Source organism: Rhinoderma darwinii, chromosome 1 (genome assembly GCF_050947455.1).
Source record: "Rhinoderma darwinii isolate aRhiDar2 chromosome 1, aRhiDar2.hap1, whole genome shotgun sequence".
Taxonomy (NCBI): Eukaryota; Metazoa; Chordata; class Amphibia; order Anura; family Rhinodermatidae; genus Rhinoderma; species Rhinoderma darwinii.
Genome location: NC_134687.1, coordinates 369,252,109 through 369,276,660, shown reverse-complemented (window position 1 = coordinate 369,276,660; position 24,552 = coordinate 369,252,109). Strand labels below are relative to the sequence as shown.

The following is a 24,552-nucleotide window of genomic DNA, read 5'->3' as shown; positions in this document are numbered from 1 at the left end:
TGACAATTTCTGGTGGAAGTAAAGTTTGATTTTTCCAGATTCAGGATCCATCCTAGGGAAGAGCGAAAGAATATGACCTGATCCATTGGTTTCTGCAGAAGTGAGAATGAGATTGTTTTGATCAGCCAGTCATCCAGGTACATCACGAGGATAATCCCCTCTAGACTAAATTTGGCTACTATAAACACAACGAGTTTGGCAAAGATTTTGGGGACAGTCAAGATCCCAAAAGTAAGAACTTGAAAATGGGAATGTCAAGTCAGTGCCTCCATATGAATGGCGTTTTACGATTTCAGTAAAAAAAAATAAAATATGTAAATTCATTTATAAGCTGTTTCTTCTTCTCCCTGACATGTTGTAGTTGCAAATTTTTTTTCACTATATAGTTGGTTCCCGTTCCCGGGCTGCAAACCAGTCACACTTCCTGCAATAGGTCGATCCATTAGATGAGTGCCTGCAGCTCTAAACTTCTTTCCCATCAGACCCTCCACTCTCTATTTCTCTGCCCATTTGTATTACGTGTCTTCTCCCTCCCAGTCTGTGTATCTGTCTCCCCACCCTGTAAGCCTTACGTGGACTCTTTCTGCCTGCCTTTCACTCTAAATACATCTCTCCCCACCCAGTCCCCCTTTGTGCCCTCTCCCTGCCTCCCTCTTTTCCTCAGTCTTGGTATTAACGCCCCTCAACTCCCTCTAATAGTCTAAAGAAAGGGGGACCAAGCTGCTGTGTCTGTCTGCCCCAGCTCAGTTTTTTCCCGATATGGGAGGCACCGTTTTTTGACACAGATCAGACAGGCGATAATAAATGTCCTGCTTTACACTGTTGCAGACAGGGCCAAGGGCACCTCTCAATGGTAAAGGGGTTAGGCCGCAACATGACTGCTAACTTGCTGTTCTTGGCTGCTACCTGCACCCACCACTGCTCACACGAGCGGACCTAAACACAGTGGAAAGACCCCTGCCTACTATCCACTGCTTGCTCTTCAGGACCTCTGCTACAGGCCTAATGATCAATGCCAGCATCTCCAGCAGCTTTCCCAACAGCTCTCCAGCCTCCTTAGCAGCTCTCACAATTCCCTCACAGCATGCAAGCCCAGGTCACTCCAACTTCCTTTCCGACAATGAACAACGTTTGTGGGGCCCACCGCCGTTTTATACATTAAGCCACCCCCAGCATCCTAATGCAGCGTAGCCATGCTGCTCACCATTACTCTGTTATGGAGCTGCAGAAAACAGCCAAAATAGCATCCAGACCATGCATCCCGGCACCTACAATTTTAGAAGCCACCAAACCAATTACCATGTTACCTATAAACAGAGCCACAACATTACAGTATAAATAAGGTTTAATAACATAACATAGATGCTATACACAGCAGCCAGACTGACCCCTCCTCCTCTGCAACGCCACCTACAGTATGGAGGAAAAACAGCAGATAACAGCAGACATTAGCAAACAGTTAAAGGCACACTGAAATATATATAACTCAACATGATTAAAATCCCTCGATGGGTCCAAAATACAATAGCATGTCAAGTAACGGTCCCTTTAAACTTGGAGATTTATCCCCAACACATTACAGATAGATAGATAGATAGATAGATAGATAATTAGGGTGCCATCGCATAAGAAGTCAAAGTCTATACTAATCGCCTTGAAAGATCTTAATCAGTCATCCCCAAGGAAGTGACGTCACAGTGTGATCTCGCGAGATCACGCTGTGTGTCTGTGCACTGCCAGAAGGTGGGTGGTAACGATGAGAAGTGAATGATGCTGATTCGTCAGCATGATACACTTCTATTCACAACGCCCAGCTAGTAAAACAAGTAAACACACCCAGATGTTACAAACACAATACACGCCCAGTTGGAAAGAAGAGAAAACACGCCCAGTTGTCCATTAGAAAGGCTCATTTGCATAAATATAAAATTGCTCATAACTTGGCCAAAAATGATCGTTTTAAAAAAAAACTAAACGTTACTGTTATCTACATTGCAGCGCCGATCACATGCAATAGGAGATAGGGATTTGATCATCTGGTGACAGAGCCTCTTTAAGGAGAGGCAATAGATACACTTGCCTGGACTGCACTGGCCATGTAGATTCTTCTCAGGGCACAGTCCGTCTTTCAGTCCATTGGTGAGGCTAGCACTGGCCTTGGACAGCACTACAGTCTGCCTAAGGGGAAACCCCCACTCTTTCAGCTGATCTTCCAACTGATTCTCATTTACCAGACAGGACGACTTTAATTTATGTTTTATCATAGGCTCCTTCTCTGGCATTGACCATTGCTTCCTTAAGGGTGTCTCCTAAGAAAAAAGCCTTTGGTGCCCTGAGACAGCACCGTGTACTATTTTTTCCATTACACTAGTCAGAGGTTCCTATTTGGATATATTCTTTATAATGCCATGAAAGAAACCTAATCTGAGTAAGAAACCCCTGCGTCTTGGTTTTCAGAACACACTGTGAAACCTAATCTGCTAACCCGTTTCACAAACCTTAGAAGAATCCTCCTTCTCCTCTTCTGTAGAGGATCCAATCTCATGCACGACCCTCAAGACTCCTTCAGAAGAGTAAGAAGACAGGCTTCCTCTGCTTCTTTATCTCCTAGATGAGTGATGCCCCCCCTTTAGATACTTCTTTAGCTTTGCTATAGAGAAGCGAAAAGAATCTATTACCCAGGACAAAATTACCTTCAAAACAGAGAAGACGGAAGGGTTTGTTTCTAATTTTAGGCAGCCCCTACAAAAGATAGGACAATAAAAATCTTTCAAAGAGAAAAGGGAAGTGGGAAAAAGGGGAGCATTCCTGGAAAAGGGGACAACTTACCAGAAAATCAGCCCTAACAACGATAGTTCGTTCCCATAAATTACGATCATGAATCCGTTTCAATGGAGCAAATGAGCACCCATCGACATCATGTTATCATTAACTGGCACTGTAAAATTAGCCTTACAGTTCCAGTAAACTCAATTACTTCTTTTTCATATATTGTAAACCATGAAAGTTAAAATTCAAAAGACACAGCACCTGCTGTTGATGGTGCCAACTAATCCTGTCTTTGAACATGTCTCAATAAAATGCCAATATATTTGATGTAGTATGAAAAACCTCCATAAATTAAAAAATCCACAAAAATACCATGAGGGCACAGCAGGATGATGTTTCTGAAAATATCCTGAATGGATGCGATTGACAATACCATGTTGAGCAGGTCTGCTCAGATGTTTATGTAAACCCCATAGAGCAGGGGTAGCCAACTTGCTTTGTATGGCATGTCGATAAAAAAACAAATCAAAGATGAAGTACTCATGCAAACATAAAAGTCATATAAGTCATATAAGGCAAACTGTTACCACGTATTTCACATAGAACAATCAGTTAATTAAACTTATATTTCAGTTTAGCCCTTGTCCCTGACTTTCTTTGCAAAGATGATCCATCTGTTATGCATACGAGGCTACTGAATACAAGCTACGGTAAACTGCACACAATAGAGTCCGCGGCTACTGAACACCAACTTGGGAGGGTGCATGAGGGAGAGACTGCGGCTACTGAACACCAGATTTGGGGGGTGCACATAGAAGAGATAACAGCACTGAAGATGTAGAAGCAGCACTTTCAGTTGAAAAAGTAATACATTTATTCACCAAAGGTTCACAGCAATGTTTCACCCTCTCAATGAAGCATTCTCAAGCATGCCTGAGAATGCCTTCATTGAGAAGGTGAAACGTTGCTGTGAACCTTTGGTGAATAAATTCATAGGAAAAAGAGCTGCAAACTTGTGACGCTGATCACCAGGAAAGAGCAACGCTTCGTTATGTGCTTGGCGATGCTAAACACCAGGAGAGAGAGCAGCACTGCATTGTGTGCTTGTCAAAGGTTAAAGGGAATGTGTTGCCAGCAAAACATGTTTTTTTTTTTTTTAGTTAAACAATTAGTGTGTAGGTGATTAAACATTGTTCTAATTGGATTCAATTTATAATATTTCCCAGCACTGGTCACTAGATGGAGCCATTCCCAAAATTGCAGCATTGCATGTGGTAAAGCAACCACATTGCTTTATGCTGCAAAATTGGGTAAAAATCCCTCGCTCTAGTGAGCTCTCAGAATCCCCCCCTCCTTTATCCTGGCTAGTGCCGGGAGAAACGAGGGGTTTGAACGGTCAAACCTCCTACACTGTGTGTCGCCATTTTTTGAGCTAACACACAGTGTAGTAGGTTTACATACAGTAGTAAACACACACTGAAACACGAACATACATAGAAATAACTTACCTGCTCCAGTCGCCGCCGCTCCCTCCGGTCCATCCGCTCCGTCTGCTGCCGCTGCTCCATGTGCACAAGTTCGGAAGCCGCGACCGGAAGTAGTAATCTTACTGTCCGGCTGCGACTTCCGGTCCACAGGAAAATGGCGCCGGACGGCGCGCATTTCAAATTGAACTGTGTGGGAGCGGCGCATGCGCCGTTCCCACACAGCGGCGTACACGATAGTGGATAGAACGGGCCCCGTTCGCAGTCCCTATGGGACTGGAGCTGCCGTATTCCATGTCTGTATGTGTCGTTAATCGACACATACAGAAATGGAAAAAAAAATGGCAGCCCCCATAGGGAAGAAAAAGTGTAAAAATAAAAAAAAGTAACACACAAACTCACAAATTAATCCAAACGTTTTTAATAAAGCACTAACATCTTTAACATATTAAAAAAAAAAATTTGGTGACACTGTTCCTTTAAGCAGCGACAAACTCAATGAAGACCTGCTCTCTCTCCTGGTGATCAGCACCGCCAAGTGCATAATGAAGAGCCCTGCTCTCCTTCCCTGTGTTCAGCGCCAGACACTGGGCGCTGCACACCAGGTGAGGGAAGAGTGCAAGCAAACCATGCCCCACGTGCTGACTGTGGCACCGGTGCCACAGGTTGCTGACCCCTGCCATAGAGTATAATGGAGAGAGCCGCCCGTATGCGGTCCAGCTCTTCAGGCAGTCATTAACTGCAAAGGATTTGCATCCAAGTATTATACATAATTCTTGTACTTATCATTATATTAGTTTGTATCTATATTCATGAACTTAGATGTGATTGATAATAACTGGATGCCACCAAAGCCATCCGTCCTGCAGACCTAACTGATTTGGATTTGACTGCAAGATACAGCTTCTATGTGTACAGGATACATAGAAGGTGTATCTCAAAAAGTAAAAATAAATTTTTACTAAAAACTAAATAGATGCAGACAGCGATAGATAGAAGCAGAAATAGCTAAGAGAGAGAGAAAGAAAGAAAGAAAGAAAGAAAGAAAGAAAGAAAGAAAGAAAGAAAGAAAGAAAGAAAGAAAGAAAGAAAGAAAGAAAGAAAGAAAGAAAGAAAGAAAGAGAGCGAAGTATGAGATACATATACAGATATGATATGAAGAGAGAATTATAAGACAGAACTGAAAATAGCCAAATGATACATATAATAAAGAAAGAAAGAAAGAAAGAAAGAAAGAAAGAAAGAAAGAAAGAAAGAAAGAAAGAAAGAAAGAAAATAAAGAAAGAGGGAAGTGTGAGATACATATACAGATATGATATGAAGAGAGAATTATAAGACATAACTGAAAATAGCCAAATGAAGAAAGAAAGAAAGAAAGAAAGAAAGAAAGAAAGAAAGAAAGAAAGAAAGAAAGAAAGAAAGAAAGAAAGAAAGAAAGAAAGAAAGAAAGAAAGAAAGAAAGAAAGAGGGAAGTGTGAGATACATATACAGATATGATATCAAGAGAGAATTTTAAGACATAACTGAAAATAGCCAAAGAAAGAAAGAAAGAAAGAAAGAAAGAAAGAAAGAAAGAAAGAAAGAAAGAAAGAAAGAAAGAAAGAAAGAAGAGGGAAGTGTGAGATACATATACAGATATGATATGAAGAGAGAATTATAAGACAGAACTGAAAATAGCCAAATGATGAAAGAAAGAAAGAAAGAAAGAAAGAAAGAAAGAAAGAAAGAAAGAAAGAAAGAAAGAGGGAAGTGTGAGATACATATACAGATATGATATAAAGAGAGAATTATAAGACATAACTAAAAATAGCCAAATGATGAAAGAAAGAAAGAGAAAGAAAGAAAGAAAGAAAGAAAGAAAGAAAGAAAGAAAGAAAGAAAGAAAGAAAGAAAGAAAGAAAGAAAGAAAGAAAGAAAGAAAGAAAGAAAGAAAGAAAGAGGGAAGTGTGAGATACATATACAGATATGATATAAAGAGAGAATTATAAGACATAACTAAAAATAGCCAAATGATGAAAGAAAGAAAGAAAGAAAGAAAGAAAGAAAGAAAGAAAGAAAGAAAGAAAGAAAGAAAGAAAGAAAGAAAGAAAGAAAGAAAGAAAGAAAGAAAAAGAAAGAAAATCTGGTCCAACAGATAGAAGGATAAATAAATTTTGTAGCTAGGAAAGATATTATGTTGTTAGGACAGCATGCTACATACTTGTATTTTGAAGTGATTCAAAACAGTGTTCAAACACTTATAGTACACTAAGGTCATGCCATGGAATTCCCACTAGATGTACCGTATCTCCAGGGCTAAAGATAAACTACAGTAGATCTACAACCCGAATATATCATTATCATTACGATAAATACCTCATCTCATAGCAGGGCAATATAATTGAGCTCTATGGTGGGACACTGGATTTACTATGGGCAGCGTGTTCTTTGACAGAAGTCATTTTATTGCAATACTAATACTAAGAATCATATATAAACTACTATTAGCAAAATCATTATTACAATGTTCCTTATATCTACTCTATGGAGATGTGCAAATGGTGGAAAGTGATTCATCCTTCAGAAATGAACGTTTCTAAATGGTATAGATATGGCATGGACACAGTGGGAATATATACTGGCACATGGCTGAAAGGCACGTAATGATGTAGGTGCCATGTACTTTACTCAGGTGATTATTCTCAGGGACCACATGTTTATTTTGTGAAATTGTAATGAGCCTACACACTGACCTTGAGGTTATGTTCTCCCTTTCCCCTTTATACACATACTGATCATACTTTCCCTTGTCACCATACACAATAGCACAAATACTTACACTGCGTATTTACACAAGCACAGGATATACTAGCAGCAATATAAACTGTACCTGCACAGCACTACATTACATACATGACATCTCCCAACAAACACATCCTTGTTGAGAAATGCAGTCTAGGGGGAGGTGGGGGATCCTGTTCTGTTCCATTACTGTAGAGGAGGTAATTACTGACCAGGTACTGCTGGGACATATAGTTCCCCAGTGACTAAATAGCTGTATCGGTCTGAACATGGCAGTCCAAGTAAATTGATTGCCAGTCTAAGGGATAAAGATACAAAATCGATATGATTGTGCCAAGAGTTCTCCCTGTCTGTGTTTGTACCTGTTGGCATTGCCATGTATTGTTGTGGGACACATGTGAGCTGTGACCAGCTGGCTCTGCCCCGCTCAGGACAGGAGTACATAGAGCAGTTAATGGAAGTTTACAGTATACAAAGCAAGATTGTGGGCTGACTGTTTTCTCTCGCTCAGATAACGATTATCTAAAGTTATTCCAGTTTAGGGAATGCAGATCTTATTTATATGTTGTGACTGTATATAGAGCAATCTAACTCTGCCTTTATATGTAAACTCTCCAGTCTGATGGGGCTATAAAACCAGCACTACAAGAAGAAACGTATTGGGAACAGATCTCCATATATTATCACCATTCTTTGTGTGAACATATTACATCTATTAAGCTTTACACATCTAAACATATATATATATATATATATATATATATATATATATATATATATATATATATATATATATATATATATATATATATATATATAAAACATCTATCTATCTATCTATCCATCCATCCATCCATCCATCCATCCATCCATCCATCCATCCATCTATCTATCTATCTATCTATCTATCTATCTATCTATCTATCTATCTATCTATCTATCTACTACTCCTTTATAATAATCAAATATGTCTGTTATTTCTCTGCTTATGATATGAAAACAGAAATAACACTGAAATTCTATCTATCTATCTATCTATCTATCTATCTATCTATCTATCTATCTATCTATCTATCTATCTATCTATCTATCTATCTATCTATCTGTCTATCCATCTACCTACCATCCACCTATATACCGCTCTATCTAATAGAATATTTCACACTCGTTTTAAATATTTCACTAAAATACAGGTATATATTTTGTATTTCTTATACATTTTATATATTACATTATTTTTACGAAAACGAACTTATTACTACAAAATATGATATATACAGTATATGTTCTAATGTACAGCATGTTTGTAATATGTATAGTTGTATATGGATATCGTATGTAATGTTTGACTATTTGCAAAGATAGATAGATAGATAGATAGATAGATAGATAGATAGATAGATAGATAGATAGATAGATAGATAGATAGATATGAGAGCGAGATGAATATATAAATAGAATTTACATAAATAAATAAATATGACAGACAGATGTGAGATAGACAGATAAATAGATAAAAAAAGATAGATAGATAGATAGATAGATAGATAGATAGATAGATAGATAGATAGATAGATAGATAGATAGATAGATAGATGGATAGTTCCGCAATAAAATGTGAATACATTTTTTTTATATCTATTTTGTATTTGTTATTTATTTTAATAGTTTATGGAAAATAGTTAGGTGGTAGAAATGAATGGGAACAGAAGGATAACATATGATATCCTGTATAATATACATTTCCTCCTGATTGATTATATAGATTTATCCCGTTATTGACATTGATTATAGATAATAATGACGACTAATAATAATAATAATAATAATAATAATAATAATAGTAATAATAATAATAATAATCCAGTAGCTATAAACACAGCTATATTTATTATATTTCTAGTATTCTGTGACTTTGGACATAGATGTGAATATCTTCGTTTTTCTCTTTTATTTTCAAGCGAGTGTCTGTTTACAATACAGCCCTGAGCCCCTGTGTTTACGGGTGATGATGCCCGGGGTTAATACTGGGGGTCCGATCAGAAGTGCCCACATCTGTACGTGTCATTGACAAGACAGAGCGGTAGTAAACAACGCAAGGCGTGGAGTGGGCGGGACTGTAGCGAGCGCATGGGCCAATCATAGTAGACAGAGGCAGTCGGAGCAGCCAATAAGGGTGAAGCTGCCGGGACTGTGAGTCAGGACTGCACAAGGGCTGAGTGTACTGTGTGGCCGGCGAGCTATTATAAAGGCGCAGCTCACCTATTACCGGCACGTCTCAGCCGCTGTCACTGTCATGTCACTAAGACTCCTCATAACCTGGATATAAGAGCACACTGTGGAGTTATCGCAGCAGAGGAATCATCAGGGGTGAATGCTGTTTCCCCAGTCCCTTCATAACTCTGTACTGGTAAGTGTTACTTATCCTATCTTATACCTATTAGCTCTACAGGTGAATGGAATCTATTGCTCTCTGTTATCTGCCTTCCCAGACTAGGAACAGGCTGAGTGTAGTGGTCTATAATGGGATCACTGACAGAGTTATCCAGAAAAATGTCTTCCCCTTGATCACTGCTTTATCTCTATATCAGTTCTGAAAACCTCGAGCAACATGTACACACATCTGTTAATGGTAGCTGGTCTTAGAATGTCCTGCACAAAAGATCTACTGCTCCTTTATAATAATCAAAGATGTCTGTTATTTCTCTGCTTATGATATGAAAACAGAAATAACACTGAAATTCTATCTATCTATCTATCTATCTATCTATCTATCTATCTATCTATCTATCTATCTATCTATCTCTATCTATCTATCTATCTATCTATCTATCTATCTATCTATCTATCTATCTATCTATCTATCTATCTATCTATCTATCTATCTATCTATATCTATCTCTATCTCTATCTCTATCTCTATCTCTATCTCTATCTCTATCTCTATCTCTATCTCTATCTCTATCTCTATCTCTATCTCTATCTCTATCTCTATCTCTATCTCTATCTCTATCATGTCTATCTATCTATGTGTCGATATATAGATCTACTTATCGATCTCTACACACACACACACACACACACACACACACACACACACACATATATGTATATATATATATATATATATATATATATATATATATATATATATATATATATATGTGTGTATATATATATATATACACATATATTTATAGTAATTCGCATTCTCAGTACATGAATACTTTTTTTATTACAATTTCCACTGTATTACTGTATTTGGTATATTCTTTGTATACTTTTGTATATGATTCGTGGTCTTTGTAATAGCTTTATTCATTCATATATAAGGTAATAGAATATTTCAGCGATAGCTATTATTAATCTGGGTTCTACAATAGTAATGTGCTACAGATGGATCTGGAGGTTAGATGTGCTGCCCTCCGTTGTAATTGTTTCCAGATATGATAATACTGAATCAATATTTACAGTATAGATCAAGATGAGATGAATAAATAACACACACCACCAATTCACCATAATTCTGTTCCTATACTCCACATCGCATATATCGCATACCTCTACTATCATGTGGAAATATTCTAAACACCTAACCATTTTCATTTATAATCCTAAATTATTTTATTTATTTTTATGATTTCAAAATAACCAAATGTCCCACAAACGAAACTAGTAACATCAGGATGCGAATAATTCTGTAAACACGTGATGATCCACGATATGTTCTCCTTGCCTCTCTGTGAACTATATATATATATATATATATATATATATATATATATATATATACACCTATCTATCTATCTATCTATCTATCTATCTATCTATCTATCTATCTATCTATCTATCTATCTATCTATCTATCTATCTATCTATCTATCTATCTATCTACATACATACACACATATATATGTGTATATATACACAAACAAACACACACACACACACACAGATATATATATATATATATTTACTAACATAAACGTTGCAATTCCACAATAATGATCAACTCATATAGGATGTCTGATCTATTTCATAAGCGATTTTTACAAGCAATTCAATGGCTTTAAATTAATTCTATCTGACCATTTTTGTTCCATAGATGCAAAGGTTATAAGATTATTTATAGCTATATCTATACAGCCCATATCTATATATTATCTGCCTATGTTCTATATCCTATATATTATGTGATCACCATGGGTGTATAAATTGCTAACGCTTTCCCTTATTATATTTCCACAGTAAAGACACACTGCAGAAAGAGGATCCTGCCATGTACGAGATGCAAGCAGTATCTGTCCCTTCTTCCTCCCCCTCCACTTCATCCTCCTCCCCGCACTCATCATACTCATCCTCCCTGGCCGGGGACTCGGAGATTGATGTTGAGAGTGTGGAGCTTGAGGGGGAGAGCCCGCACCCCGAGCCCCGCAGGACAGTAGAGGCAGAAGAGGAGGATGAGGAAGACGATGAGCAGGACGGGGATAGAGCGGCACTCACACAGCAGCAGCTCCAGCACAAGACCACGGACAAGGGCGGAGAACAGAGGAAGCTGAGTAGGACCCCTAAGTGTGCCCGTTGCAGAAACCACGGGGTTGTGTCCTGCCTCAAGGGCCACAAACGCTTTTGTCGTTGGAGGGACTGTCAGTGTGCCAACTGCCTGCTGGTGGTGGAAAGGCAGAGGGTAATGGCGGCACAAGTGGCCCTAAGGAGACAGCAGGCCACTGAGGTGAGTCCACTACATACTGATATAGTATCCAGCCCACTAGTGAATACTAAATTATTATTACATAGCATAGTTCACCTCACTATACAATACAATACTACAAAATGCAAGGCATCTATCTGATCATGGATTATGAATAGATATTATCAATAGTCTGTGTTTTCGGTAAATAACTGGTTAAAGATTAAGAAATAGCAGGGTGACTCATATCAAGACGATGTGAGGGGAAGACCAGCTGGAGATATAATGCTCACTGCACCCTAGGACTGTGATAGGGACCGCAGTGCACGGGCATGGCTGGCCTGTTTTTGTATCCTGTTATTATCTAGAATCTAAACACGTATTTGTATGTTATTGATCATATTTGTAGACTAAAGTAAACAGTCTGAGCAGTAAATCAAAGACTATTTAAACGAGACTATATACAATGTACAGTGCGACATTTCCTGAGTAATAAATCATATGCGAAAATGAGGAGTGGGAAATGCGGGCGCTGTATACTATGGAATCTATGGTGTGACCTGATGTCCTCCGCTGCCCTGCACAATGTCACCACGGGAGGTGTCATATTTGTCGCAGTTGTGCCTAAAATACAGGCGCAAATAAAAATTCGCATGAAACGAAAGAGATCTGTTACTGTGAGAATGCTGCACATGACATAGCGCCAGGACGGACAATATATACTGTTCTACAGGAGGTATGAGGAGAGCTGCTAATATAGGGAAAGTTATGTACAAAAAAATCTTCGCAGCGACATTGGTGACTAAAGGCAGTATTATAAACTGTGGTGCCTGGAAGATGAGGCAGGCGGAGAAGGGCACAGATGCCTTTATGTGGCGCATGGCAGCTCTCTATTACTTGAAATGTCTATCGGTGGACGGCTGAACGGATAATTGGCATGATCCTGTTATGTAATGGCTGAACTTTGTTACATGTGGGTAGTGGCAGGCAGCTGAGGGCACAGGTGCCTGTTATGCCAAAAGGTTGGGTACAGGTATCAGGCACGTTCCTGTTATGTGCAGAACATGGCAGTATTTGCAGTGGCAGCTGAGGACACAGGTACCAGGTAACAGCGCTTTATAATATGTGAAAACTGATAATGGAGGCATATTATTGCTGAGGGCACAGGCACCTATTATATGTGGCGGCTGGCAGACAGTCAAGGCACAGGGCTGAGGGCACATTGTACCTGTTATGTACAGAACATGAGAGCGATCTATAAAATGTGGTGACTGGCAGTAGAGGAATAGGGCTGAGGGCACAGGTACCTGGTATATTCCTGTTATGTGTAGAGCAGGGCAGCGCAGTGTTTCCCTCTAAACATTACTATGGAGGGGGAGTATTTAGTGTAGAAACTCATAAATCGGCACTTGCGTCTTTTATTGTGTTTGCAGGCGGTTAAGTCACTCAGTTCTTGTTTCCTGTACACTGGTGACAGCAGGTTTACACCACAACACACTCCACATTCATCTGCCCTCAATGTCGCCATCAACATTATTGTCACAACTGCGATTATCTGCCATGGTTTGCCTGCCAGTGTATGTATGTGCGTGTACTACGGATGGCAGAGTATGAGCTCTTCATGTATTATGTATGATGCCATGTCTTACATTTTTTTGTGTTAATGTTTTATACAAGCTAAGTATGACATTGTTTGTTTTTTTTTGTTCAGGATAAGAAAGGCTTGACAGGGAAGCCGACTGTAGCAGAGAGGAAAACTGTCTATCAGCGACACATTAGGACCCCCAGCCTGCTGGCCAAGAGCATATTAGAAGGTAACATTCTGTTCTATACACTGGAAGTTATTGCCAACAAAAAAATGATATTACATGGATGTGTCTGTGAGCACAATCCAAGACTCTATACTCATGTTGAATTTTGTCTTGTCTATTATACTTTTCTCTTTATGCTAAGATATTAATTACATAGAAAACCAAAGGAGATTGTCCTTAAATATATACACACACAAGTATGAAAAATACAATGTTCTAGTATACAGGGAAAATATTATTGTAAAGAACAGATATAGGATGTAAAAATCTTATTTTTTAGATTATTGAAATATGTAGCTCACATCACATATAATTATAATAATAATAATAATAATAATTAAAAAAAACAACACTAGTACAAAGACAAATATCTATCGATCTATCTATCTATCTATCTATCTATCTATCTATCTATCTATCTATCTATCTATCTATCTATCTGTCTGTCTGTCTGTCTGTCTGTCTGTCTGTCTGTCTGTCTGTCTGTCTGTCTGTCTGTCTGTCTATCTATCTATCTATCTATCTATCTATCTATCTATCTATCTATCTATCTATCTATCTAGAGTTTTACTATCCATTGTCTTCTTAGTTATTTAAAATATACAGTACCGTATCTGCATTGAGAGAGAACATTCTATTGCATAGCTGGCCCATTACTTCATTGTATTTCTAAGGCAATATACAATAAACAGCTTTTCTACACTTAATACTTATTCAGAGCCGTTTTTGCATTACATTTTACATGCAAATATATCTGTCAAATGTGCTGCACTGTCATACACTCTGCAGGGATTTACAAACAAATAGAATAGAATTTTGCATAAAAATGATAAATAGTAGAATCTGTTTTATTTTCAGAAACAAAGTGAAATTTTGTAGACATCTCCCAGTTCCATGTTCTGTGTGTGCTGAAAATATTACAATAGCCATATACAAATTTCATATGAAAAAAAAGCTCTTTATTAAATTTTAATTAATGACTGACAACTGATATTTGGAGAAGGTATGGCAATACTGTAACAAGGCTGCAACACATGTTCCCATAAATGCTGACAGTTCACCATAAACCAGTGTTGTAGAAGCAATGCTTTTGATACATGACACCTACTATGTTTTCTCCATTTCCATACATCTTCTCTTTGTGCTGTTTTTCCTCTTCTTGCTCTTAACTGTCTGTCTTTTTCCCTTCTCTCCTAGTTCGAGTCTCCTCTCTCATCTGTAACACTTTGTACATTGTGATCAGCCTCTAGGAAATACATGCCATCAATTCTAGGTATAGCCCAATTTCCTGGCATTGTAATGTGACAGGTGTATATATAAACTCCCTCTGGGTGGTCTGCTCAGAAGCTGTAGTTTCTTGTGGGATCAATGTAAATTATTATCTACAACATAGAAGAGCTAACTAAAATACAGAAAATCTAATGATGTAATGGATATTTTTTTTTATTAGCACATAACAGTTTAGGCTTCATCCTATTTGAGAAAAGTACAAGCAGTATGTTTAATACAAACAGGGTTTTACGACTTGCAGCTTTCCAGACTGTTTAATATTCAGGGGCAGATTGACAATTTGAGCAATAGGACAGTGCTGCGGGCCCATGACCAGTGGGGGTCTCTGCCCCTTGTTTTTTTTTTTTTAAAACATTCAAGTGATCAGTGCTGCTCAAATGCAATTTATTAACCCAGAGCAAGTGTATCATGGCTATAGTGGTTGGTAAGGGGGCCATATCAGAACTCCCTCAGGCCACCCTTGCTTATATGTGTCATGATTGCACAATTACAATAAATAATCAAGAAACAAAAACACATCTAATACATTTTCTTTATTACTTCATTTGATCATATCTGGTAGTTTGTAGCCATAGACATAAAAATGTGCATGATTTGAAAAGTCATGGCTATGGCCAGCTTAACCATTGTAGTCTAAACTAAGTACGGAAATTAAATGTATTTATACAATCAATGTTGGCCAGTGGATAGTGGAAGCATTTTTCCTGTGTATGGAAAATCTTATTTTGAACTATTAGAGGATATAAATCAATCTTCTTTTTTCTTTTCTGTAAATGTTATGAAATCTGCTTTTCATTGGAATTTGAACAGCTAAACTAAAAAAAAAAAATAACTTGTGATTTCAGGTTATCGACCACTGCCAGCAGATTCTTATATGGGGCCCAACTCCCCACTGCCAGCTCCTGTGAGTGACAGGATGAGGAAGAGACGGGCGTTTGCTGATAAAGAACTGGAGAACATTATGTTAGAGAGGGAATACAAAGAGAGGGAGATGCTTGAGGCTTCACAGGCTTCCAACCATTTCCTACCCGGCCGTATGGTGCATGCCGCAGAGTACAACTCCTACAAAGCTGCTTATGGGAACTCACAGGTTGATAACCCCAATAAAGAATTCTGCAACTTCTTGCCCACTTGCCTTGATCTCACCATGCAGTATTCAGGGTCAGGGAATGTAGAACTGATTTCTTCGAATGTCAGTGTGGCCACAACGTACAGACAATACCCTGTCCCCAACAGGTTCTTGGTCTGGCCCAAGAGTGGTCCAATCACTGATGCTCTTCTATATCAGCAGTGCCTATTAAATGCAACTGCAATGCAGGCGCTGAAGCCTGGGTCAAACTGGGACTCAAAATCCAGCCCAGGGATAGAATGCCAGCCTACAGAACAAGACTTGGTACCACCCAAAATGGAAACCCAAATAATTCACCCTCAGCACATTCCACAGGAAAGTGGAGAAAGATCTGCATTTTCACCCCCAAAAAGGAACTTTTCACAGCTCTCTAACAAGGACCATTTGTCTCCTCCGGAGAGCTTAATAAACAAGATTAGCAAAGAAGCCGTCAAACAGCCTTTGTCTTTAAAGTATAGCCCTTTCCACTCATTATTTCAACAAGCACATCTTGAGAAGTCATTGTCTGAGCTCAAAACTCCTTGTATCAAAGACCCCTATGAAGAAACTGCAAAGAAATTCAGAGAATGTTCATCCAAGGAAAACCAGAAATACAAATTAACTATTGACAGGTACAACAAGGACTTTTTCCTAGGGAAAGACACTGGGACAAAACTTTCTGTCAATGAGCCCCTACCATTTTCTGTTGAATCAATCCTCAAGATGCCGTCAAGCACTGCACAACGTTCCAGTCAATAGACAGTAGCTGCTGCGAGCCACCAGAATTCCTTCATAATGAAGCATTTCCAAAAGTCCATGACGTGTGCATGGTCCTTTGGGACAATGTACAGAATATACACTTGCATGATGCTCCTCTTTTGTACATATGACACTATTTAAATGTAAAAATATGATCTGCATATGTGAATTGTAAAATATTTGAATATAAAAAATCTATAGGAATAATAAAATACAATGGTTAAATATTTATTTTCATGGTTATATGATATTTACTTATTTATTCAAAAATATTTTTAAAGACTATCATCTACATATCAATCCAAAAATATAACAGCCTTCATTTATTCTATAATTAATAATATAGTTCCATCATATTCTGTAGAACTGTGCAAAAATTGCCATCATGGACATAACTGCCTGGCCCTAATGGGACATACCTATCTGTATGTTTTTGAGTGTGGGAGGAAACTGGAGAACGCCAGGGAAACCCTTGAAAACACGGGGAGAACATTTTTTAATCAGAGGCAGTGGTGTGGCCCTAGTGCCTGTGGAGGGCTTAGCGGCTCCTCTGCCACAAAAGCGTTACAAATGCCACATGGAAGGTGGGGGGGCCCAGTTGTTTTGCATCAGATCTCATGAGCTTTAAGATATGCCTCTGAAGTTTGTTACACTCCTCATAGAACATAGATTTGTGGAAATGGTTGGATAAATGTTTAGTTGTGGTTGTTGACATTTTCTGGAGTTATTAGTAGAATTGCATAATCTAAAACAAAATTAATTCTAGTTATGTTATCTTAGAAAATGTAATTGTAGAAATATTTCTGCGACATTTTCCCTTTATTATGCAGAATAATGAATATACCAAGCAGGCAAATTCATAGTTTTGACACAGTAATTTTTTTTTCAATGATGGTAAATAAAATGCTATTTCCGAAGTCTACTGAATAATCTAACTTTGCTAAATCATCATTTGCAATAGGATACAAAAATGATCTTTATATTAGTTTACACCTTGTCCCATTTTGAATGGAACTGGTATCCTGCTCTTTCTGAGTGGCGGTGAATAATTTTAATTTCCCAACGCCCTTCAGGGCAGTTGGTTTTTTCTCCATTGAAAGAAATTCTGATACCTTTATCAGGGTCATAACTATAAGCCCTGGAGCCAAAGTGAACCCAAAAGATCCCTCTTTTCCATAACGGAAGACCAGTACCATAAAGGACAAGTGATAGTTGGGGAGCCCTGTTAAAGATTTTGCTGCAAATTAGGCCTCTGACTATTATATTAGAGCATTGTTAGTTATGTAATTTACCTTATATTATTCAAGTGGCTATTAATCCGGAAATAAGTATAAAAGTTAGGCTGCATTCACATATGTTTTGTCAAAAAGCAAAATATAAGGAAAGAAACCTTTGACGAATCCGATTAATTTCTGTGGGCTGCAAACTGATGCAAGATACTTTGTACCAGGTCAGTCAGGATCCAGGAGACTTGTTATGGATCTGTTCATACTGGCGTCTTCCTTTCAATTATTGTATTCTATATTTTTTTTTTATAAAAAACAAAACAGTAATACTTTTTTCAGTAGTTAGGGGGTAGAACGGTGGCTCAGTGGTTAGAACTTGCAGCACTGGATTCTTAGATTCAAACCAAGTACAAAATCTACATGGAATTTGCATGTCTCCCCATGTTGGAGCCGTATTCCTTTGGGTCCTCCGGTTTCCTCCCACACTCCAAAAACATACAGATAGGGAATTTAGATTGTGAGCCCCACTGGGGACAGTGAATAATCACAACTTCTATACAGCGCTGTGGAATATGTTGGCGCTATGCAAGCAATAGAAATAAATAAGTATAAGCAACATAAACTGTTAGGGATCTGCCAGGTACTTCATCTAGGTATACTCCTGGGATTAATCAATCCACACCTGAGGCCAGACCTGTTCGACTGACACCATCTCCCACCAACCAGGGTGGCAGGCTCAGGAGTGGGAGAGCCTATCGCGGCCTGGTCAGTCGGAGTTAGCTCCGCCCCCTGCCCTTTATTACCTGCCCTGTGCTCTCCCTCAGTGCTTGTAATTCTTTTGGATTCCTGGCCCCACTGCTGCTTGCTCCAGCCGGCTTCTGCCGTGCTTCTGCCTTGCTGCAGTTCTGCTTGACCTGCTTTGCTTTGCCCCTGGCTTGCTTCTGTCTCCGTGCCCGCTCGGGTGTACTCACTTCGTCCTGGTCCTGACTGTTCGTTCGCCGCCCCGTTTCCTCGTGGCGTTCCGTGGCTACTGCCCCTTCCCTTGCGTGTTCCCTGTTTGTCTTCCTGTGCACTTAGCCAGCGTAGGGACCGCCGCCCAGTTGTACCTCGTCGCCTAGGGCGGGTCGTTGCAAGTATGCAGGGACAGGGCGGTGGGTAGATTAGGGCTCACTTTCCCTTCACCTCCTTCCTGCCACTACATAAACACTGATCTTTGGGAGGGCTGTTTCTATTACAGCCCTCTCCAGTAAGCACAGATCCTTAAAGGGTATACCCATCTTATAAAGCTATAGCATATCGCAAGGATATCCCTTTATTATCGAGGGGGGTCCAACCTCTGGGACCCCCACCAATCGTGAGAATGAAGTGCCCACAGCGCTGATTTAGAGCTGTGATCACTGTTCTTCACTGCACAGTGGCGCCTCTGTCACCTGCCGCGCAGGGAGCTGCACCACGGTTCCATTTAAGTGAATGGAACTGGCTACTATTCCCTGCACTGACAGTGTTTGTGGTTCGGAGCGTCGAAGTGCACGGAAAACTAAGAAGGGGAGGCAGCGCTAAATCTAACCCCTTAAAGCCAGTTTCCCGCAGCTAAAATAAGGCTGCATTTTAGGTTCCGTATTATGGGTTCTCTGTGGATTCTACTGAACTTAACATAAATCACAATAAAGTTTTATAGTGATCTGTCCAGTCCAGTAGAACCGCGTGATATCTTGGTGTTAGATCCATGATATGGACTTTTTAACACATTACAATACAACTATCTATCTATCATCTATCTATCTATCTATCTATCTATCTATCTATCTATCTATCTATCTATCTATCTATCTATCTATCTATCTATCTATCTATCTATCTATCTATCTATCTATCTATCTATCTATCTATCTTTCGACCTGTACTATACAGAGGGTCTTTCTCAAGCCGACCCTCTGTATAGTATGGCTCGAAACGTTGCCGTTTTTATGTGATGCTTGATGAATAAAGAATATTTTCTCCCACGAGAGACGTGTGCTGCTGTTCCACTACTTTCTATTTTGAGGACTACATTATGTCAGATTGGGTATACCTGACTTAAACAGCGTGCACCGCTCCGGATACCGGGATTTGCGCTGCTTTGTCACTTTGAAATTTTGTATAATGTAAAGACAGTGACACATTCACAGTACAATAATTGCTGATAATTGAAGAAATCATAGTAAATATTTGCAACTTATTTAGTTACCAGAATATGTATCAATACCACACCCCGTGTTACTGGAAGGAATGGCGTACTTCTTAACATGCTTTATACCAAATAACAATACTCTGTGGTACTGAATTAGCTAGTGTTTTTTATGTTCCATATTTGTAATTGTATTCTACAAGCGATGTATGATAATTAGAAAGACAGATAAGAATACACCGCAATACTGCTATTCTGGAATTTTCCTTCACAAACAATTCATATGGAGACAACCCACATATGAAATGCAAAGTTCATCTCAGTAAGCCTCATATTTCTATTGGACTGAATGTGACAGATTTTTGTTATTTTGGACACCAATCAGCTCGGTTTAGATTACAAACTGGGTAATATTTACAGTGCTTTGAAGGCTTAAGTCAGGAGAGCTGAATGTTGTATTAGTCTACGTAATAAATATACAACACATTATTTGCAGTTTGTCATTTCCATCTCGGACAAATTGATTTTTTCATATGCTTCAAACTTTAACAAATTACAGTCTTCCCTTTTGGCAGCGCTGATCATCCCAATTACATCACATACTATTCCAAGGCAGAGAATGTAGATAAAAGTCACAGGCAGCCACTAGTATTCACAGTAACACTGTCTAACGTTTCCTTAACAATTATTTAGGAAGAAAGCTTCAAGAGCACAGAAAGGCCAATTTTTTAGACACAATTTTCCGTTAAAGGGGTTTTCCAGAGACACTATTTTCTTCCAGACGTGCAGCGCACGAGCACTGTGGAGTTTTATTATTGAGAGGCAAATAGGGCGGGCATTGAGGCGTAATCAAAGACATCAACAGGGCGGGCATTGAGGAGACTGTGGACCAATAGGATGCCTTAAACCCAGGTATACGTCAGAAGTCCCGGGTTTGAGGCATCCTATTGGTTCACAGCCTCAATGTCCGCTCCGTTCATTCTTTGCTTGTACTTCAATAGCGGCACGATTTTATATCTAGTTATAATTGGATACATATATTTAGGTATAAAGGGGTATATATATTTAGGGATAATGGGGATCACATTAGATATCTGAGGTGCGGTCACAGGATTCTGTGACCGCACCTCAGATAAAGCAGGTGGGAGGAATAAACTAAAGGGGGAGAACTAGTGGGGGGGGGGGGGCAAATAACACAAAGGGGGCAGAATAATTAGTAAAGAACAGCCCTGTGTTGTTACGTAGGTCAGTGAGGTATCGGCACAGGACTGTGTGTATTCTAACTCTCATGCACGAGCCTGTGTCGAGAGAAAAAAAAGACAGATGAAAATCAGAACTTCCGGCCGGACAGAGGTAGGGAGAATAGGAAGGAAAGATTTAATGCTAATAACAGACTATATGTTAGGAACTTTATTAAATAATTACATAGAATAATAGTTCAAAAATGTTGTGTCCCTGGAAAACTCCTTTAATGATATAACACTAATATATTACCCAGAGCTTATAGTCATCACATCAGCCTCTATCCCCAGTCAAGAACACAAACAAATATTTGATAAGAGGTTACCTAACCTATCTGAATGGTTTTGGAATGTAGGAGGAAATCAAGGGGAATTATGGCAGTAGAGGAATCACAAGAGCACAGAAAATAATGATGGAGAAACTAGTCCTACATGATTCTGTTTCACCGCCACATTGCAGCGTTGTACCGGCTAGTCTCCCAAATTGTCCTATGCTAGAGATCACTCAGATGGCTTTCAGTGCAGCTTTTGGTTTTGCATACAGCTTGCTGCTTATTTTCACATAAATTATTTCCTAATTAAATTCTTCCAAAAAAACTATGCGTCAAATTTGCAACATGGAACCTTATTGCAGAGCATTGTAAAAACTCTGTTATGAAAAATAAATGGCATGTTATATACAACATATTCCAAAACACAGAGTATCATAAGTCAGGTACCAGTGTTTTTGTATTATAGCTTCAGTACCGATCTTGATTTTTTAACCCCATTTGGAATGGTCTGCCTCTGGCAGCGGCTTATCCCCCCTGGAACAAAGGATTGGGCATGTTGAAATCCAACAGGCTCGATTCTTCTTTCACAAACATCTGCTGTCAGGGTAAAGTCGAGAAATGATAAAGAGAAAAAACACGGCGCCACCTTGTGCAGATCAGTTGGTACAGGTGAGACAATAGAGCAAGAAATGTGCTCACCTGGATACGAAGTTTTTAGGGCATGTATAATAGAAACCACAGTGCTGCTGCCAGATCCGAGTCGGTAACCAGATGGGACCGCTTAGGTACAGAGAGTTGCAGGAGAAAAAGATGGATCATTCCAGGGGCGCTGCTGTGTGGTGGAAATGATAGGAGCGAAATCCAGAGATATTGATAATAAGTTCAATTTATTTGAGTGAGTGGCTACGCGTTTCAACGATGAACAATCGTCTTCCTCAGGCCATCTGGCCTGAGGAAGACGATTGTTCATCGTTGAAACGCGTAGCCACTCACTCAAATAAATTGAACTTATTATCAATATCTCTGGATTTCGCTCCTATCATTTCCACCACACAGCAGCGCCCCTGGAATGATCCATCTTTTTCTCCTGCAACTATCTGTAGGGTAAAGTCGGGACACTCTTACATACATCAGCTAAGAGGCCGGTCCCGCCGAAATCGGTGGGTTTGGCTAACTGTATCTGATGTGTATGGGCACCTTAATAGATAATATATCTTGTGAACATGACATAAGTAAAAAAAGAAAGGTGGAGCCATTAGGAAGTTTCATACCTCAGGTCATATAGGGGTTGGGGAAATGGTTATTTTGACAGTAACTGCCAATCATTGCAGCAATCCAGCCAATGAGCAGGCGCAATTCATGTCACCAAAGTCTTGTTTTTATAAAATTGTTATCATACCAGACCATTCATAATACAAGACATGCAACCATTACTATAGATTGTACCTGCCTAGTCTTATTTCTTTATCAAAATAAGTCTATTTTTAAACTGGTTTTACTTAAAAGATGATATGTTGAGAGATTTCCTTGCGACTTGCAAATGCATTAGGAGCTTTTCCATTCCATAGTGTCAATACACTCAGCAATTAAAGGGTTCACTGGAAAGGCAAGTTTTTACAAGACGCATGTTTTTTTTTTGCAAAGGAAACTGAACTGCACAGGTTTGTTTAATAAGCAGTGAAGAATGAATATCAGTGATGAGAGGAGACGGCAAATAATTCAGTGAAGAAAGCTGAAACTGTCCTGGTGTTAAAACACTATTGTGGCAAATGTGAATAACTGAAATACTCCTGTCCTGCTCAGTTTTACAAATTGATATTAGAGAATACACATACCATAGACATTGCATACTCTACGCATTAGACAATGTCCGATTCCAGCAGGTTCTACAACTCTAACTTAAGAGTGACTACTGAAAGATACAAATTCTTGCCCTAGGTTTATTGACTGTATACAGCTACATAAATAACCAGTATGCTGAATGTGGTAGAAATGTCTGAATGGCTTGGCTATTGTTCCAATAAGGAGACATATCTAGTCTTTGGCAAACACCAGTGGCATAAACAGCTGTTACTTACCCTGCCCAGCCCTGCTGCTCTATCAATGTTGACTGATCATGGCAGCACTTATAACGTAACACTAAACCGCGAATATCATGATACTCACTGCTTTGTGCCTTGTGCCTACCTTCCAACCCTGATTTATTGTACTTTTGGATGTCCTGGCTCTGACCTATTGCTCTATTTCTGTGCCTATGTTTTTCCTTGCTGCTGATTTCGAAACCAAATTTTTGGCTATGTTTGTGACTATGCCTCGTGCCTGCTCTTCGATAAATACAGACCCATTAAACAAATCAATCCCCTTATACTTACATAGTCAGTCTTCTCTGTGGAGTCTTGCTGCTGCTGCTCGAGGTCCTGCGGTCATGTGACCAGCAGGTCTCTAAGCAATAGTTAGAACTTCAGCGATAAGGTCATGTGACCTTATGTCTAAAGGTCCTTTTGCAGGACATACACAATGCAGTTTTGTCTCGGTTTTTGCCGCGATTCGCGGCAAAATCGCGACTAAACTACAATGTACTTTGGGCAACCATGATAATATGATAATCCGCCATTGACGGCCAGGCATGGAACGTACCCGGCCATTCTTTGGTTCTAATTGTACCTGTCTCCTATAGACGCAGGTACAATTATAGTGCAGGAGGGGGTGGCGCTGGCGCTCCCCCCCTAGCTATGCCCCTGAGTAAACCTGTATATTGTGTCTATTATACTTTCAGCAATTACCAAATACTATGTGAGCATGTTCCATAACTTTACAGTTCGGACAGTAAAGCAATCATTTCTAATTTTGAGATGAGTGGTGAGTGAGTCAGACTCACCAATCACAGCCCCGCTCGCAGCTTTCCTGCGCTAAGTTGGTGTGGGAAAGCTACAAGCAGGGCTGTGATTGGTAAG

General features: G+C 39.2%; 1 protein-coding gene across 2 annotated transcripts; it reads left to right on the top strand.

Annotated features, from left to right (window-relative positions):
* Positions 1–9,316: 9,316 nt before the first annotated feature.
* On the top strand, positions 9,317–16,882 carry DMRT2 (doublesex and mab-3 related transcription factor 2). 2 transcript variants are annotated; one of them, XM_075852048.1, is made up of 4 exons: positions 9,317–9,444; positions 11,283–11,766; positions 13,436–13,538; positions 15,671–16,882. In XM_075852048.1, exons 2-4 carry the CDS (start codon positions 11,314–11,316, stop codon positions 16,690–16,692), a joined length of 1,578 nt encoding a protein of 525 aa, XP_075708163.1. In that variant the 5' UTR covers positions 9,317–9,444; positions 11,283–11,313; the 3' UTR covers positions 16,693–16,882. The 2 variants fall into 2 exon arrangements, with proteins under 2 accessions (XP_075708163.1, XP_075708174.1); XM_075852059.1 differs by lacking the exons at positions 9,317–9,444; positions 11,283–11,766; positions 13,436–13,538 and adding an exon at positions 14,731–14,808.
* Positions 16,883–24,552: the final 7,670 nt, after the last annotated feature.